The sequence below is a fragment of the Monodelphis domestica genome, chromosome 3 (genome assembly GCF_027887165.1).
Source record: "Monodelphis domestica isolate mMonDom1 chromosome 3, mMonDom1.pri, whole genome shotgun sequence".
Taxonomy (NCBI): domain Eukaryota; kingdom Metazoa; phylum Chordata; class Mammalia; order Didelphimorphia; family Didelphidae; genus Monodelphis; species Monodelphis domestica.
This window is the reverse complement of record NC_077229.1, coordinates 470,211,311-470,230,043: the sequence shown is the minus strand read 5'-3', so window position 1 is coordinate 470,230,043 and position 18,733 is coordinate 470,211,311. Positions and strand designations below refer to the sequence as shown.

At 38.1% G+C, this 18,733-nt stretch overlaps 1 protein-coding gene across 1 annotated transcript in view; it reads right to left on the bottom strand.

The window, feature by feature from the left end:
- Window positions 1–18,733, bottom strand: part of ADGRV1 (adhesion G protein-coupled receptor V1) — a 778,411-nt gene that overhangs the window by 160,412 nt on the left and 599,266 nt on the right. Inside the window, exon 86 of the mRNA XM_001366741.4 lies at window positions 10,171–10,328. Within this exon, the coding sequence (XP_001366778.3) occupies window positions 10,171–10,328 (158 nt within the window). The remainder of the gene's footprint in view (window positions 1–10,170; window positions 10,329–18,733) is intronic.

Sequence of the window (18,733 nt, the reverse complement as noted above, 5' to 3'; positions counted from 1 at the left end):
GTCAGGCACTGGTGATAGGGAGGTGAGAGTGAGGGATTGAGGATGACATCTAGATTCTGAGCCTAGGGGATTAGAATGGTGGTACAGTAATAGAGATGTTAGGAAGAGGGGAAGTTGTGAGAGAAAAGATAGTGAATTTTATTTTGGATATACTAAGTTTAAAGTATCTATCAAACATCCAGTTTGAGTTGTCCAACAGACATTTGGAAATGACAGACTTGAGGTCAGAAGAGGGCTGGATAAGTAGACAAGAGAAGCATCAGCATAGAGATTATAATCAAATTCATAAGAGCTGAGATGAACAAATTAAATAGGACAGGCAGACAGAGAATGTGCACCTGGGATAGAGTCCTGTGGTATATCCACATTCCGCAAGCATGGCCTTGATGAAGAGCCAGGACAAGAGAGTGAGAAGTGATCAAATAGGTAGGCAGAAAACCAGGAGAGGTTAGTGTCATGAAAACTTAGAGTATCAATGAAAACAGGATGATCAATAGTGTCTAAGGCTTAGAGAGGTCTAGAAAGAAAACTGTTTGGCACATAGTAATTGCTTGATGATTCTCATTCATTCACTATGCCTACATTTATAAAAGGAAAGTTAAATTAAATTTGCTCACTTGGAATTATGCAACAGTAGCTCTAGGATGCCCATACTTGTCCAGAGTGGGGCATGTGCCACGTTGTTGGGCTCAGGGTATTTCTACCTCATACTATCAAGGTCAAAGAACTCATCTAACTTCATTTGTGATGGAGGGTTTTTTGTTTTTCCAATTGGACTTAGAATACTTAAGTCTCTGGGACTTAGTCTTACACAATTGCCTGGGGCACTAGGAAGGGTTACAAAGCCAATATGTTTCAGAGGAAGCACTTAAAATCAAGTCATTCTTGAGCTAAAAACTAGTTCTCTCTCCACTTTGAAATACTGTCTTGTGATGGAGATGATGGATTCCCTATGAATTAAGAATTTGTAGTGAAGTCTCCAACTAGTGTTCCTATCGGTGCAGTAAGAATCAGCACTGGTTCATTAAGAACAGGTAATGCCAAAATACCTTCATTTTCTAGTGGGGAAGGATTTCTAGCCCGTTCCCATATAAAGAACAGCTATGCAGACATGCAATAAATGGGTCTAAATACTGAACTACCTATATTCTTTCCAGTGTGCAACTGAGGTTAGTGAGAGGGAGAACCTATCTCCACCACTAATTAGCTATGTGTCCTTGGGCAAGAACCTTATGTTATTATTAGTATTGCTTTTTTCTTCTTCTTTCTCCTCTTCCTCTTCTCCTTTTCTTTCTCCATCCTCTCTTTTTTCTTTCTTTTCTCTTTTTCTCTGTCTCTTTTATTTTCAGAGAATGGATCTTGCTACCTCCTTTAGGGTAGAAGTATAATAGTCACTGATACACCCAGTTCCACCACTAATTGGCACAGGAGATTTGGCCTGTTCTTTTTCTGACCTGGGCTGGTTTGTCTTCCTCAGGCAGGCTGGTTTCCCTATTCTTTGTTCTCTAGGGGCTCATCAAATTGTTTCTGGACTACGTTCAACTATCCAATTGACTTTAGTCCTACTGCAGCTAGGAATTCCTGAGCTCAGATGATCCATCAGCCTCAGCCTCCCCCCATTAGCAAGGATTACCAGGGATAAGTCACCATGGTTGGCTGCCTAAATTACTTCTGAGGATCCTTTAGGCTTGTATATGTTATGGAGTTAGTTGGAAGTAGTGAAAATTGGTAATATTGTTCTAATAACTACTCTAGGTTTATGAATGCATTATTTGAATTAGGACTATTTTCAGAAACAATAAATATTCAAGGAAACTTACAAATATTTAGAGCTATAAAGCATCCCTATTCAAAGGTTTGAGATGTGTGTCCCGATGAGAAAGAATGCACAAACAAAATTATATCCCAATTGGTAATCCATGCTGCAACGTTAAGAATTTAGTTTGTGGGGTAGAGATGTTACTAGAAAACCATGGGAAGTTGGCTTACACTGTGTATGTGATATTTTTTCAGCCACAATTAGAAAAAAATATTGCTCTCATGGAGCTGGTGCTTTTGCATTTAGTTTGAAATTGTTTTTATTTTTGTTGTTGTTCAGTTGTGTTTGGTTGTTTTCAATCACGTTCAACTCTTCATGACCCCTTTTGGGATTTTCTTGGCAAAGATGCTCTAGTGGTTTGCCATTTTCTTCTCCAGCTAGTTTTTCAGATGAGGAAACTGAGGCAAACAGGGGTAAGTAACTTGCCCAGGGTCACATAGCTAGTAAGTGTCTGAAGCCATATTTGAACTACTCCAACCCACTGCTCAAACTGTTGTGCCACCTAATTGCCCTGCTAAATCTGGAGGCATTGTTTTATTTTCAGTAATGGAAACATGTGAGTAGATTGCAAACAAAGAAATTCCTGCCAAGTACATGTGAAACCTGTTATATTTGTCACTCTGGATCTCATTCAAGCATTTATTGTTACTAGGTAAGATGATATTCAGTTAGCTTCACCTAATCTTGTGCCTTCTTTGGTGAATGAAAATTACATTTACTTTGGCCATCGAGGTGGCTCAGTAGATAGAGAGCCAGGCCTGGGGTGGTCTTGGATTCAATTCTGGCCTTAGATACTTCCCAGCTGTGTGACCCTGGTCAAGTCACTTAACCCTCTATAGCCTAGCCCTTACCACTCTTCTATCTTAGAACCAATACACTGTATTGATTATAAAATAGGAGGTAAGGAATTTTTAAATTACATTAACTTCCTTTGAACATTTTTCTTCCAAAAATAAACGTTTTTATTAATCAAATAAAAATAAATAAGGATTTCAGAATCTAGGTGAGATCTATTTCTTAGCTGGGATTTCTTTTCTTTTGAATTTCTTAAATGTTTTAGATTCTGATTGATGTAAAGAAATGTCAGTATAGTTGTGGACAGCCAAATCAAAATTAGAGGTAGAAAATATTTTGTTGCATTTGTCATATTTAAAATGTGTTTTTCATTAATTGTGACAATATCGAAATAAGCTAGGTGTTCTTATGCATCTTTAATGATGAGGAAATGGGGACTGAAAAAATGGAGCTATTTTTCCCTGATGCATATCATGATTCCTATTCTAAGAATCGCTGGAAATAGAAGCCGGAAATGTTGACTGATACTACAGAGTCTTAACTAGTAGATTCTGTTGTAACCATTGCATGGCTCGTTTTAGAAGATATCTGAAATTCATGTTAAACATTTCTAGGTGGATCAAAGCACCCTTAAATTCATATTAAGCAAATAAGAACTTCTGTGTAGGATTTTTATATGAGAAAGATTCAGTCATCTACTTCCGCTTTTTATTCAAATGAATCTTGTTTCCCTGATTCATGAATCATTCTTCACATAAGAAGGAGCTTATGAATCAGAGAGGAGCCAGTAAATTCTAATGAGCCTAAATGTAGAGACAGGCTTATCATTGCCAGAAATCAAAACCAAACCCTAAAATTAAGGGCTTCATTCAAAATTCCGTTTGAGACACTGAAATTTGGTTTAGGGAACATACCTTTTTGATGAATCATTTGCATTGAACATCCAGTTCAATGAACTGAGGAAAAACCCAACCTAGGTTATTAGAAGTAAGAGGACTTCAGAGGCCATCATCTTAACACTCGAGAGGAAATAATTCTCTAAAGCCAGACTATCCATCTCCATCATGGTGCCAGGGCCAGCTGTAGAGATCTCATACGACTTTTTAGTCTTACAACCATTCCTTTTTGTGATGACCATCCTTACGTGGAGGAAAGCTCTCTCTGGCAAAAACTCTATTCAGAAATAATGCTTGTTTCTCATCAGCAAGTGCTAGGAGCCCTCGAATAGAGTCTCTGGGGGAGAACAGGTTGTAGGTACCTCTCTGCAGGTAGTGCCATTAGTAAATGAATCTTTATCATTAGAAATGAACAATTTAGCTACACCATTGGGGAGAGACCTATAATTTCATTGGTGCAGAGAATTCCATGTTTGCATATGCTTTCACAGATATATTCAACAATTAATTTGTAATTTACAGAATTAGAGGATTACAAGAGTCAGTAAGAGGTTAAACGGTTTGCCCAAGAACACACAGCTAGTGTGTATACAAACCAGGGTTTGAATTCAGCTCTTTGTGCTCTATGATGCTATAGTGTCTCAGTTATATGACTATCCAGACATTTTTATTGTTCAGTTTCAGTCACGTCTGATTGTTTATGACCCCATTGTGGGTTTTCTTGACAAGGATGCTGGAATGGTTTGCCATTTCCTTCACTGACTTATTTTACATAAGAAACTGAGGCAAACAGAATTAAGTGAACTTCACCAGGGCTGCACAGCCAGTATGCATTTGAGGCTGGATTTGAACTCAGGTCCTCCACACTCCAGGGCCAGTCATTCTATCCATCTAACTGCCTATCTTGATTTTTAGGTGACTTTTTCTTCCCAAATGTGTTTTGCTATAAACAAAGGTGATTTAAAAATTATAAAAAAACAAAAACATCCAACATAGTTTAATAAAAAAAAGTTTGAGAAACTCACATTATTCCCTCAAATTTAGTAAGCTGAATTACATTGTTACAGAGTTGAAAGAGAACTCAAGTTTAACCCATTTCTTTTTTTTTTTTAAACCCTTTCCTTCTGTCTTGGAGCCAATACTGCATATTGACTCCAAGGCAGAAGAGTGGTAAGGGCTAGGCAATGGTGGTTAAGTGATTTGTCCAGGGTCACACAGCTAGGAAGTGTTTGAGGCCAGATTTGAACCACCCAGCTTCCCCTTAACCCATTTCTGAACAAGATACTGCTCTTTGATATTTAGCTTGGGGTGGCTAGAGTGCCAAGCGTGGAGTCAGGAAGATTCATCTTCCTGAGTTCATATCTGTTCCCAGACACTTACTGGCTATGTGTCCCTGAGCAAGTTCACTTAATTCCTTTTGCCTCAGTTTCCTCATCTGTAAAATGAGCTAGAGAAGGAATCAGCAAACCATTCTTGTATCCTTGCCAAGAAAATCACAAAAGAGGTCACAAAAAGTTGGACATGACTGAAAGATGACTGGACAAAAACTGATGATCTTCAGAAATGGAATTTTGTGTAACTTATGTAACTGTTAAGAATAATAGTCTGATTTAATAAATTTATTTTCATTTAAAAATTTTATTTTTAAAATATTTAATATTTAATATTAATATATAATATATAAATAATAAAAATATTTAAAATATTATTTTTAAAATTCATTTAAAAAAAACTACTACCTTTCAAAGCAGGTAATCCATTCCACTCTTGAAAGTTTCAAATTGTTAATAAGTTTTTCCTTACATGAAACTGAAATATGTCTCTTTTCAATTCCTATGAAATGTTCCAAGTTCTGTTCTTTGGGGCTAGGCAGAAGTCTAATTATTGTAGATAGGAATCTTTCAAGATCTTCTCTTCTCAACCTAAGGATTCCCATTTCCTTCAACTGATCCAAGGAACCTTTGACATATTGGACATTTTTCTCAGGTCACTCTCCAGTGTATAAGTTTCTTCTTAAAATATGGGGATTATAAATGAACTTGATACTCCAGATGTTGTCTAAACAGAGCTGAATGCAGCAGAACCATCATTTCCTTAGTCCAGGACAATATGCTTTTCATAATGTGGGATCTCTTTTAACAAAGAGAACCAGAGTGTACAAAAAAGTAACCAGGATTTCATTCTATAACTATAACCTTCTAAATAGATAAGTATAACTTAAGATCAAGACTCATAACCATCTAAATGAAGTTTTGGGGAAGGGGTAGACTCCTATTTGATGGTTAAATGCTATGTCAAACTCAAGAACCTGTTTATACAGGCTGCGGGACACAAACTGTTGTAATGATGGATAAACATGTATCAAATTCAGTTCACATATATTTGCATAGCAATGTAGAATAATGCCTATTATCAAAGGAGTTGGATTGTAAGAATATACTTCTTCATTAGACATTTTACTATCAGACATATTCGTCATATCAGAGAAGAAGGGATACCACCTTGGAAATTGGGGAAAGGGAGTAATTTTTTTTTTAATGGAATATTGCATGACATAATTTCATGTGTTTTCAGAGAATTTAAATTTTTTTGAGAAGAAGCAGGAGGTAGAAAAAGGTTGGAGATCAGGTGGATATTGGTCACCAAAAAAAGTAGGAAAGCTAGGAAAGGGTGCAGAAGAGAAAGGTGGAGAGTGCCAGTGATAAACTTTGCCATTCTTTCTGCCTGTTTACCTTCAGCCTGAAGTGGACAAATAGAAGCTGAGTATGGAGATATTTTTGTTCTGCATAGTTAAGCACGCACATATCCACAGCTTAGTTGTAAGAAACAATACCTTCGCTTTATGCCAACACTGCTCTGCAAGATTTATGAGAATTTTATTTTTTCCTTATAGCTAATCTTACTTCAAGGAAACTTCATTCTCAGAGGATCATTAAATGAGGTATCACTGACCTTGGCTGTACTTGATATGTTCATAATAAACCAGGTTGGAGTCAGCAAGCCCTGGGTTCTGATCCTAGCTCTGTGAACATGGGCAGATTGCTTAATTTTTATCTTAAGTGATTCTTAATTTTTTTTTTTGGTATTTGGTAGCATGAGAAAAATTAAAAAAAAATACTAAAAATTGAAATTGGCAACAAAGAATGGTTCTTGGGTAGATGGGCCTCTAGACTTGTTATGTTTTATGTTTTCTTTCATCACTCCTTCTTATTTCCAACCTCTTCTCTCTCTATCTTTAAAAAATTTCCCCAGAATTCACAGGAGAAGGGGCACATTCCTGGATTAAATTTCCATTGGAAAAGCTCCCCTAGTGACCCAATGCCAAGCCAGGAAGAGCAGGCAGAAAACTGCTGCTGGGGACAGGAGCTAGAGAATGGTCTCCTTTCACACTTCCTCAAAAGTAGTGTCCGATTTCTCAAGAAACATTGCTTTGGGTGTTGGGACTTAGATCTACTAAGTCATGGATGGTTGGGAGGAGTTGCCCCACTTTGATGAAATCACAGATTCCTCAAATATTTGCGTAAGTTACTGGTTGGGGAGCTCCATATTTCTGATCACTTTTGTATTGTTAAATAAATATTGATTAAATATCAACTATTTATAAAACATTCTGCTAGCTTAGCTGTGGACTAGTAGGCATTCAGGCAAATATAAAAATAAGAATAATCTTTGACCTCAAGGAGTTCATAACACGAAGGAGGGTAGCTAAAATATTTACATAAAATACCCAAACCATAGGACAAACAAAGTACTATGAGATTACTGAAGGGGATGAAAATCATTGATGTTTGAATATGGCATGAAGGAAGTAGCATTGAAACTGGATTTTATGGGTAGGGGGACTTTCAAGGGGAGGAGGTGGCCCCCAGGTTTAGGGAATGCAGTCATCAAAAACCTGGAGGCAGAAAAGAATAGAATATACACATGGAAGAGATTCCTTATTGGTGTGCAATGTAGATAAAGGTGAATGTGTTGAAATATAGTGGTAAAATTTGGAAGTTGGAAGCCTTTAAGGACAGAATTAGCAGTGTGAACTTTATTTGACAAGCAGTAAAAAGTCATTAAAAGTTGTTGAATAGGAAAGATAAGATCTACATGTAGGGAAGTTAGAACTGAAATGGTATGAGATTGAGATTGAGGGTAGATGAGTGTAAAAGTATGAGAAAGTTATTGCAATAGTTCAGATGAAAAGTAGAAATGTTTACTGAATTTTACTTTATTGTGAATTCTGATTTTGAGGACAGTGCTCTTTTCATTAGACCATTCCACTTCTATATTACTAGCAACAGTAATCCCATAATCTCAAAGTTCCTTTCTTAAGATATATCTTGTTTTCTGTCCACATGAAGTCACTTAATACATCAAAAAACATTTATTAAATGCCTACAATGTGCCAGGTCAGGCAGTTAGGTGAAGCAGTGGCTAAAGTGACAGTTTGAGAGTCAGAAAGACCTAAGTTCAAATCTGATCTCAGATACTGGCTGTATGATCCTGGACAAGCCACCTAAACCTGCTTGTCTCAGTTCCCTCATTTATAAAGGAGTTAAAGAAGAAAATGGCAATTACGCCAGGATCTTTGCCAAGAAAAACCCAAAAGGGGTCATGAAGAGTTGGATATAAATGAACAACAACAAATGTGCCATGCACTATGCTAAACCCTGGGCACACAAAGAAAAGCATGAGACAGTTCTTGTCTTTTGATTTTTAAAAATCTGTCTTGGCAATAAATGACATGTAAGCATTATGACTGCAAAATGCCATTGGAACTTCCACTAAGATATGGCTTCAAAGAATTAAACTGTAAGCTCTCCAAAGTAATTTATCTTCTCTCTCTACATGAGAGGGAAGCATTCCTGTATTTTCTCTGTTCTGGGTCCTGGATTTCAAAAGATTAATAGAGGAAGAGAACAAGGTACACTCTCCAAAGAAACAAAAACAAAATTTGAGAGTTGGAAGGCACTCTTGTGGGCCATGAAATTCAAACCACACATGAAAGGAATTGTCACTACAATATACTGGAAAAGTGGTCATCCATTCTGCCTAAACCCCTCTAAGAGGGAGGAACTCCCCATCTTTCAAGGAAGGACATTCTGCTAATGGACAAATCTAGTTAGGAAATATTTTTTTGACATCAAGCCTAAATTGGCCTCTTTGCCATTTCCATCCTTTGCTCCTGCTTCTTCCTTTGGGGACAAGCAGAACAAGTCCAATCCCACCTCCACATAAGAGCTCTTCCAGTACTTTAAGCCATCTATCATTCCCCCACCCTTCCAGCTGCCTTCTCTACAGCTAAAAGAAATCAGTCCCCTCAAGTGATCCTCACCTGTCTTTTCTCCTTTCCTGTCCTATCACCTAAGAGAAACAAGCACTTAAAAAGTGCCCACTATGTGCCTGATAGCTTTCTAGGCACTGGATATATATAAAGATTTGTATAAAATTATTGTCCTGAAGGAGCTTATATTCTATAGGATAAAATGGTGTATACATACATAAGAGAATACTTTTAAAAGTACCTCCCAATGGTTTTTACAAAATAATAGAATGATGGAGAGGCCGAAATTTCTGACATCCTCCTCCACTGCCCTTTGGGCATTCACAGACAAGTGCATGGAGATTCTCCCAGCCTGTCCAGCCAGCCACTCCCTATCCATCTCTGAGCTATTTTTAAGTGTGTAGGTGTGTGTTGTTATTGTGGGCCTGTTGAGAGGATCCAAAGGGAGTCTAATCTAACCAAAAATGAATCAGATCATAAAAACCTGTGCTAAGTATGATTCAGCAAGGAAAAAATGAACTTAAATGAATGCCAATTTAGGCTGGAAAAACTTGAGTTCTTCAGCATCCAGACATGTGTAGTCACTTATGAAACTGTCTGATTACATATGTTTTTGCACATCTGTCAGCAAAACCAGCTCTCCAAATGCAAAAGATAGACATTTGGGGAGTTCATTTGACTCCAAAGAAGATTTTTGAAACCTGAGAGGAATGAAGATATTTCCCAAATCATAGAAGAGCTGCTGGGTTTGATTATAAGGAACTTAATTTATAAAACCCATTCCTTAAGCACCCATTAATGGCAGTTTACTTAGCCATTGATACCTGAACAATAATTAAAAAACAACACTAGAACTAGGAATCTAGTTGCAACAGAAATAACAAGAAAACACTGACACAAAAAGTCTGGAGAGAAAGGTGTTAGGAAGTCTCAAATGTCATCTTCTGAGACCCCTTGGTGGCCCATCTGCTGTGCTGATCCAAGGCCAAGCCCCTCTGTGTGTGTGTGTGTGTGTGTGTGTGTGTGTGTGTGTGTGTGTGTGTGTGTGTGTGTGTCCTCAGGGCTGATTACTGCTTCTTTGAAAACCTGAAACTTGGCACAGTATATCTGGTATATTTAACAGACATCTCTTCCGAGAACTCACCTACTTGCAAAGCTAGGGAGTAAAGAAGGCACTCCTGCAACCCTCCAGGAGCAAGAAAATCAGAAACTATTTCTTGGCCTATGGTTAAGCCCAGCATTTCTCTTTAATGCTCAGTGCTTGGACTGGATAATAGGACTAATGAGGAATTGTTAGAGCTCCTGTTCTGATGAAAATGGCTGAATAAGAAGTGGTTCTGGCATTCTTTTTGATTGTGAAGCGCTATCCCAATTTTACCATCTCCTACCTGCAGCATTTGTTCTTCCTCTGAAGATATCATCATAAGCTTTCCACTGAGGCTTCACTTGGTAGGCATGGATGAAGACCACAAACACCACCACGAGACACATCAAGGGAATGAGAGCAGCAGTGAAGAGAGCTGCATAGACATTTGGAATGAAACATCTGAAAGAAAGGATTCAAGACATTTTTTTTTAACTTCAGCACTCAAAAAAGTAATAACTGAATACAAATAGGGCATATCCTTCAAGATGATGCACTAATGATCTATCTTTTACTTAATTTGGGACTCTTTCACAGGCACATTTCCCTACTTGTACTGGAGCTTGGCTTGCATGAAAAGATCTAGAAACATCTTGTATATTTGAAGGTTTTTGTCATTTTAGGCAGGAAAATGACAGATCTGCCATTCTAAGATGGTACATGTCCCCATTTGCCATTTTTATGATTTGAAGTAAATTTTTTAATCAGTTTTTAAAAGCCACACTGCATACATATGTAACAGAAAAATAACCTAGTTTCAGAATAGAGAGATCTGATCAGTGTTCTGCTTCTCTGATGGAAGTTTAGCATTTTCCCACCACTTAGAAAAGTGTTTACATTCTGATAAAATATTTGAAAGGTAAAGGCCAAGATAGAAATATTTAAAGGCAATTCAATTACACCCTTGGAATGTTAGATTCACCTGGAATATACCAAAACCCTCCTATCAGAGGCTGAGAAGGCTCTTAATATTTAAATATTCAGCATCTAAATAGCTACTGGCATGAATCTATTATAATGCCTTCCTTTCCCCAAGGAAATTGTATAACTCTTTTTCAAGTTTACTAGAAGGCTTTCAGAAGCATATAGCATCACTGGGAAATTTCTGTTGTTAAAGAAACAGACTTTTGCAATGCTAAGCAGTTTGGAGTTCCTTGACTATTTTATTTGCATAATTTGCAAAACTGTGGTCACTTGTAGCCTTAAGCTCTCTGATCAGCATCTTTAAAAAGATGTTCCACACATAAATGTCTTAAGTTTGAGAACTGAATTTGGTGGCTCTGTGCCTAAAGCTCCCTCCTACTCATCAATATGTTTAGGACTTAGGACTTCCCAGCACTGGGCCCCAAAATTCAATTAAACTGGCAAACACAAGTGCCCTTGAACCTAGATGTCCCAGGACTAAAAATAGAGGTACCTTTGGTCACCCATGTGTGTTTTGGCTTTAAAAGGGTTTGTTGTTATTCTACTCTGCAACGTGAGACCACTGTGAGGGTATAATAGCAAAGGGACATAGTCCCAGCTCTTGAAAATCTGACAAATGATTCCAATACAGATGTTGACACAGACACCAGGTAATCACCAGAGGAAGGATTGTGTTGGTTGGATTTAAATAAAGTTCAACCATACCATCTTGTCCTGGCAAGATCAAATGCTGTACAATCAACTAATAGCTGTCAAACAGGTAAGGCTCATCCTTAGGCCACAGTGAGGCCTGAAATTTAAACCATAACCTTCAAGGAAAAGACATGGAGAGAATTTTTTTCAATTAAATTAAAATTTCAAATATACAAACATTTGTGAAGTATTAATGGTTTTGAATACTGGGTTAGATGTTTAGGGAGAGAAAGTCTCTGCCTTTATGGAGCACACAGTCTAGTAGAGTCTTATTCCTTGAACAGGGCTGAACAAATAAGGATGGAAGAGTCACAGGCACAGGGTTTAAATTAGGATTCAAATATGTATAAACTAAATATCAGATTTTTTTCCTGGAGCTGAAATGAACAGGAAGCTGGGATTGGAGATTCAGTCCTGGAAAGTCAGTCCTGGATCAGGAAACAGGATATAGCGAATGTTGGTGAGCTAATCTCTGTCTGGTGCAACCAGTCTCCCCAAAACTTTGGACTTTTTGACAGTGATGAGTTCCAAGGCATGGCCGCTTGGGCATATTTCAGAGAGATTTTAAAAAACCAAATGGCTATGGCTCCATCATCCCCATTCTGATTCTCCCATCCTTCTATGACTCAGACAATTATTTCCAGTTTCGAATGAATTACATTACAATTACAATTGTTGTTTGTCCTGTGTTTTGGAGAGGACCAATCCATCACAAGGTGATGGATTGACTCTATGAACTGGATTTAATAAGGCAGTTTCATAAAGCTGTCAGCCTTACTCGCTATTCCAGAGTCATCCAAGTCTGGTGGCAAGACAAAAGTCAAGAGGACTAGGGATGACCTAAGATGCAGTGGAGGATCTTGGTGTCACAGTGCCTGCTTCATGGCCACTGAAACAAATTGTTTTCACCTGCCCATTCCAATGAGGGAAGTTTTGACAAGTTTGGGTTAGACATTCCCCTAACTCACCAACTGGTTTGAGGTCTGCACCTTCAAACTGGTTTAGCTTGTGATGATTTTACTGAGGTGTAACCCCTGCACATGCTATAGCTTCTTGGAGCTGCAGGTGAGAGCTGGGTGAAAGGTGGATACCAAAGGTAAATGGGCAGCTATGAAAAAGACCCTGTAACCCCCACAATAGAGGTGCTAATGCTCCCTGAACACCCCATACACCCATCAGTCATAATAAATCTGTACCTGGAGAAATCTAATTTGTATTCAGAAAGTATAAAAGTAGCTCACATAGAACTTTACATTAATTTGAAATTTCAAAGTGAAGTTTCCGTAGTGAATCCTTACTTTTTGTCTACATTTTATCCACATAAAAAGATCACAATAGTCTCTTTAGATGCTGAGAATTTCTTTGATGGTCAAGTGGAAATTTTTGAGGGCATTAGGATCTTCAATCTTCCTCTTTTTATTGACTTTCCCTTATCTATCTACAAGCACGCTTCCTTTTAAAGCCTTCTTACAACCTTTATATCCTGTCCATCTAATTGTCTCTTATTCTTTTCTGCATCAAGAAACTTCTTGAAAGAGTTGTGTTGATCCAATGCCCCCAACCTTTTCATTAGCCGCCCTCCATCTTTTCATGGTCTTTTGTGATCGGGCTTCTTCTAAAATTGTTCTCTTAAATTCAACATTTTAAATAATCTACCAGGGTTTAAGGTAGCACGCTAATGTTACCAAGATAAAAATGAAACCATTTCCACCCCTAAGTTGTTGACATTATACTGTGTCCCCAGTGACTTTCCCTCAACCATTTTCTCAGTGCCTATCCCTTCTTCACCTTGAAGTTTTGGACATGATCACCCTAGTTTGCTGGGTACTTATTCTGACATTAGAAACTCCATCTCCTGTCTCACTCTTGCTCTTCTTCCTTTCTGCTCTTTCCTTATCTTTTTCATCATCCTTTTACTTTTAGCTAACATTTCTATAATGCCAAAAACTTTGCTAATTAGCACTTTACAATTTTTATTTCACTCAAATGAGGTTCAACTCTGGGAGGTAGATACTACTGTCATCCCCATTTTGTAGCTGAGGAAACTGAGGCAAAGAGGGATTAAGTGATTTGACCAATGTCACATAGCCGGCAAATGGCTAAGACTGGAATTGAATTCAGATTTTCCTGCCTCCAAGTCTGGCAGCCTATCCACTTAGCCATCTTGCCTGAACATAGTCTGATCCTATAATGTGGCTTTGACCCAGTTGTCTATTCTTGTCCCCCTTACTTCATATTTATGTGGACCTTGACTTTAGCTCCAATTCCTCTGTCCCTTTCTTTCCTATCCTTTCAGTTACAATCCTACCTCCGCACCCTCCCTCCCTTCTGTCTCCTGCTCTGTATTCTCACTAGTTTGTTACCTAGAATGCCATAGTTATCTGCTAATGGGTCCTCCTGCCTCCACTCCTTCCCACTTTAATCCAGACTGCCCAGCTCTGTCAGAAGAAGCTTTGTTAATCATAGATCAAGTCAAATAATTCCTTTGAGGAATTCCTCAAAAATGTACAGTGGTTATTGCATGCCACGTCAGGGCCAAACTCTTCTATAGAGTATCCAAATTCCTTTACAAGTCAGCCTCCAACCTCATCTCCTTCTACTTTCTGCCCTGCTAGAACCAGGCTTCTAGGTGATACCCAAATTAAATTACTCTCTGCTTCGGCCACCCTTCTCTTCCCCCATTCTCTGGACATGCTCTCTTCCTTTTGTGTCGTTGCTCCTATTTTTTCTGGAAGGCCCTCATCCACTCTTCCTCACCTACTGAATTCCTGCCCATTCTTAAAAGTACAACTGGAATTCTTGTTCTACAATGGATCATTCCCTGTTCTCCTCCAACTTCCATCTTAGGGGCTAAAGACTTTCTTCCAGGATTTCACAAATTACCTGAATTTAGAACTTTCTAACACACTTAAAATATAATGTCTTATATCATAGTTATGCATTTTTTCCTTATTCATCCTCCCTCTGAATCTGATGATCTTGATCTTTGTAATCTTGTTTCAAATGAAATACCTATACAAACCTTAAAGTATTATACAAATAAAAGCTATTATAACTATTACTATTGTGTCATGGCCTCTTTTGGGACTCTGAAGAAGCCTATGAAACCTTTCTCAAAATAATGTTTTGAAATGGACAGCATCAATAACAAAGGATTACCAAGGAAACTAATTATATTGAAATATAGGTACCATACTATGTTTTTAGATCCACTATCATGGGCTCTGCCTAGGTTAATTAGGTTAATCTCCCTAGATTATTAAATTTCATGATGGTGCAGTGAATGTATCATCTTAAAATTGTACATTCTCCAGGACCTAGCAGAGCATTCTACGGACAAAAGATGTTTAAAGAACAAATATCTCCGGCACCATGTTCAGGAGCCTGGGACCCTGGGGACTTGGAAAGGAGAAAAAAAGAGGAAGGTAAGGCGACATGAGCAGGAAGATTTCTTTCCTACTTGCCATTATGTGTGCTGATATTCAAATGAAAAATGGTTAAAAGAATTACTCAGAGAGAACAATTTTATTGCCATCCTACTTAGTCCTGATATCTTTAGACTTACATCCATCATGGACCCTAACTGGTAGGAATTTCATTTTATGTAGACCAGAGAAGGGGCACAGAAAGGAATTTTGATACAGGCCAAGTTTTTCAGCACCCTTTAAATCAAACCACATTTTAAATAATTATTTTGAAACTTCTTGCATTGACCAATCCTTCAGGGCTAACAGTTATCTGACTTTCTGGCCAACAATTGCCCTTCCAATGGGGTTCATCAAAAATGCTCATGTCTAAACAGAGGTTAACTATGACAGGAGCCATGCACTGTGCCTCAAGGGAGAGAATAAGCAGCCCCAGCAAAGAATCTCATCTACCTTGGTTGGGTAAAATGATAGCATAGCAATAATTTAAGAAGTGAGCACGTGTCACAGGGCAGGAGTTAGGAAATGTTGAACATATTGTCAGAACAGGTTTTGAAATGGGGCCGGGAAAAGAATTCTTGGAAAAACTGAATATAATGTTAAGTAATGAGCTGACCAAATACTATTGTACAGAAGAGTGCTAAGGGCATAGTCAAAGTTAACCTACTGGCAATATTTCTTAAGAAGAGAACAGATGCCATAAGGACAGAGAAAGGCCATGTGGAATTGATTTTTCAAAGAGAACGAAATAAAGTGTGGTACTAGTAATTACCAGTCCATCTAGCTTCAAAGCATCTATAGTAGTTTCCAGTTGTTTTTTCCCCCTGCTTCTAACTAAACGCTCTTTTTGGCTTTTTTCTTGAACATGACTAATTTTTGCTCTTTTCCCCATCTTCATGTGTAAGTTTTCCCTTACTAGACTAGACTAGTCTCTAATCCTCATTAGCTTTTCTTCAGAATATCCCCAGGGCTTCTGCAATGAGTCATAGGCAGACATTATTTTCCCTTTGGTCTTTTTCTCTTAACTTCCTTCCAATCACTAATGATCCCTGACCTCACACTTTAGGACACGAAGCATGTCTGGTTCCAAATAAATTAATGGGAAACAATTTAAATTCAGTTAGTAAATAGCATTTGTTACAACACCAATTATGTATCAGGCACTCTACAAAGTACAGAAGACATGAAGAAAAATTATAGCCCTGTTCCCAAGAGGTTCACAGTCTAGTGGAGGAGGTGATCTGCAGGTGTGCTTTTGCTTCCTACCTCATCAATTAATGGAAACTATTCTACCAGTTACCAATGATCTTCTAATCACTAAGTGGAACGAACTTCTTTCAATCCTTATCCTTTTTGATCTCTTCACAGCCTTTGACACTGTCAATCATTCTCTTCTCTTCCAAGCTCTGTGATCCTGCTCTCCTGTCTGACTGCTTCTTCTCAGTCTCCTGGGAAGATCCTCATCTGGAGCACCCCCCCTAACCGCAGACTTTGCTCTGCGTCTTCTCTCTCTGTTCTGTTGCATGGAGTGACCTCATCAGCACCCATGGACTTGATGACCATCTCTATGCAGATGATTCTCAGATCAATTTATCTCATGTTAATTTCTCTCTGGCATTCTGGGTAGGCATCTCTGAATGCCTGCTAGAAATTCCTAATTAGATATTTTATAGAGATCTTAAATTCATGTCTAACACAGAGTTCATTATCTTTCCCTCCAATTCTGACTTCCTCTTACCTTTCCTATTACTATCTAGGACAGATATGTCACACACATGACCCTTGGACCAGGGGTGGCCCACCATATATCTGACCAAACCAAACCAGGTTAAAATGTAATCAGGGAATATCTCAGAAATAAAAATACAATAAAACATGGATAATATCACAAGTCAACAAGAGGCCTTTTTTTAGATCTTTATGCATGTCCTTTTTTTCCTTCCTGTGACTTCCTTCCATTTTACGTGTACCAATTACAGGTAAAGCTTTGCTTAGGATTGCCCAGAGGGCAATTCATCACCCACTATTACACACGTGGGTTATAGGCCTCTCCCACTCAAGTGTAAGGTGGGTGTATACACTTCTGGTGATTAAATCTAAAAATGGGCAGAGAAGTGTTAATCCCATCTTCACAATCACCCTTGTGATCATCTCCCCAATTGATCATTTGGCACAATCATCTTGTATGCCTAAACATTTTCTAACTACAGGTGTATACAATATTGCACCTTCTTAGAGGAAACTACAATAATTAGAGATAAGAGGGAAATAGAAGGAAAACCAATGTTTGCTAGGTTAACTGACAAAAAGCCAATTAGGGGGCAGTCCCCTTTGGTCCTCTGACATAAGAGTATACATTCAAAATAAATGTTCAAACTCTTTCAGTTCAATCAATTGCACCCAAAAGTTCATTCTTTCAACTTGGCTGGAGCTCTGGGGATGGTATGATGCATGAAATTTAGGAGTTATCCCCAAACATGAATAAATTTGTGATAAGACTGAATCAGTAAATAAGTTCCTCTATTTGAGTCAATACATGTTGGCAGGCCAAAATGAGGAGTAATTTCTTTTAAAAGGGCTTTGGTTTGATCTCTTTTTAAAAATTTTATTTAAAATTTTTTTCCATGGTTCCATGCTTTATAATGTCTTTTCCCCCTCTTCCTTCCCCCTCCTGGAGTTGACAAGCAATTCCACTGGGTTATGCATATATTTTCATGTCTTTTCTATTTGAGTTTGATACCATTAGTTTAGGATAGCATCTTTCTCTCAATATCCCAGGCCTGATTTTCACAGGTTGTTGTTATCCCCACTTCACAGATGAGGAAACCAAAACTAAGAGTGCTTAAGTGACTTGCTCAGGGTCATATGACGACAAAGTGTCTGAGGTAACAATTGAACTCAAGACTTCCTGACTCGAAGTCCAATGCCCTGCATTGTACCATTGGCCATCCTTACTGTTTCATGAACAGGTTTTACAACCAAAATGACTTTCTTATGAAATTTTCTATACCCAGAATATTCTTCTCTTCTTGTTTCTACTTCTTGAAATCTTGTTGTTCCTTCAGGACATAGATCAGATGATAAGCTTCTTCAAGCTGACCTGATCCTCAGATCAGGAAGTAATCTTTCTCTACTCAGAATTCTCATAGTATTTTGTAACTTTCCATTTCACATTATTATATTTATGTATGCTTCCTAAGAATCTGTAATAATGAGATTTGGATAAGGAAGACACATTTTCCTAAGTTCAAATCCAGCCTCAGATTCTTACTAGCTATGCACCCCCGAGCAAATTATTTAACGCTGTTTGTCTCAGTTTCTTATCTGGAAAATAAGCTGGAGAAGGAAATGGCAAACTACTTCAGTATCTTTGTCAAGAAAACCCCAAAATGAGATCACAAAGAGTTGCACAAGACAGAACTAACCAAAGGATGAAAAGAGCTTTCAGCACTGCACTTGGCACCTAACACATAATAAATGACTATATATCCTGACTTGAGGTTGGGCAGAATAAGCACTGTAATTCTGTAACAATAAATGGGACAAAGGAAACTCAGAGAGCTTTAAGGACTAGTCCAGGCCAATACAGTTAGTTAGGGACAAAGTTAGCATAAAAATCATGACTCCTCACTTCCTAGTTTCTTGTTTGTCATTCATAGAAAGGAGCATTCTGGACATACTTGGGGAAAGAGTGATTAAAATAAGCTTCTGTTCTAGGGTCTTATTTTCCCCCAGGGAGTCACAGAATCACAAACTTTAAGAGTT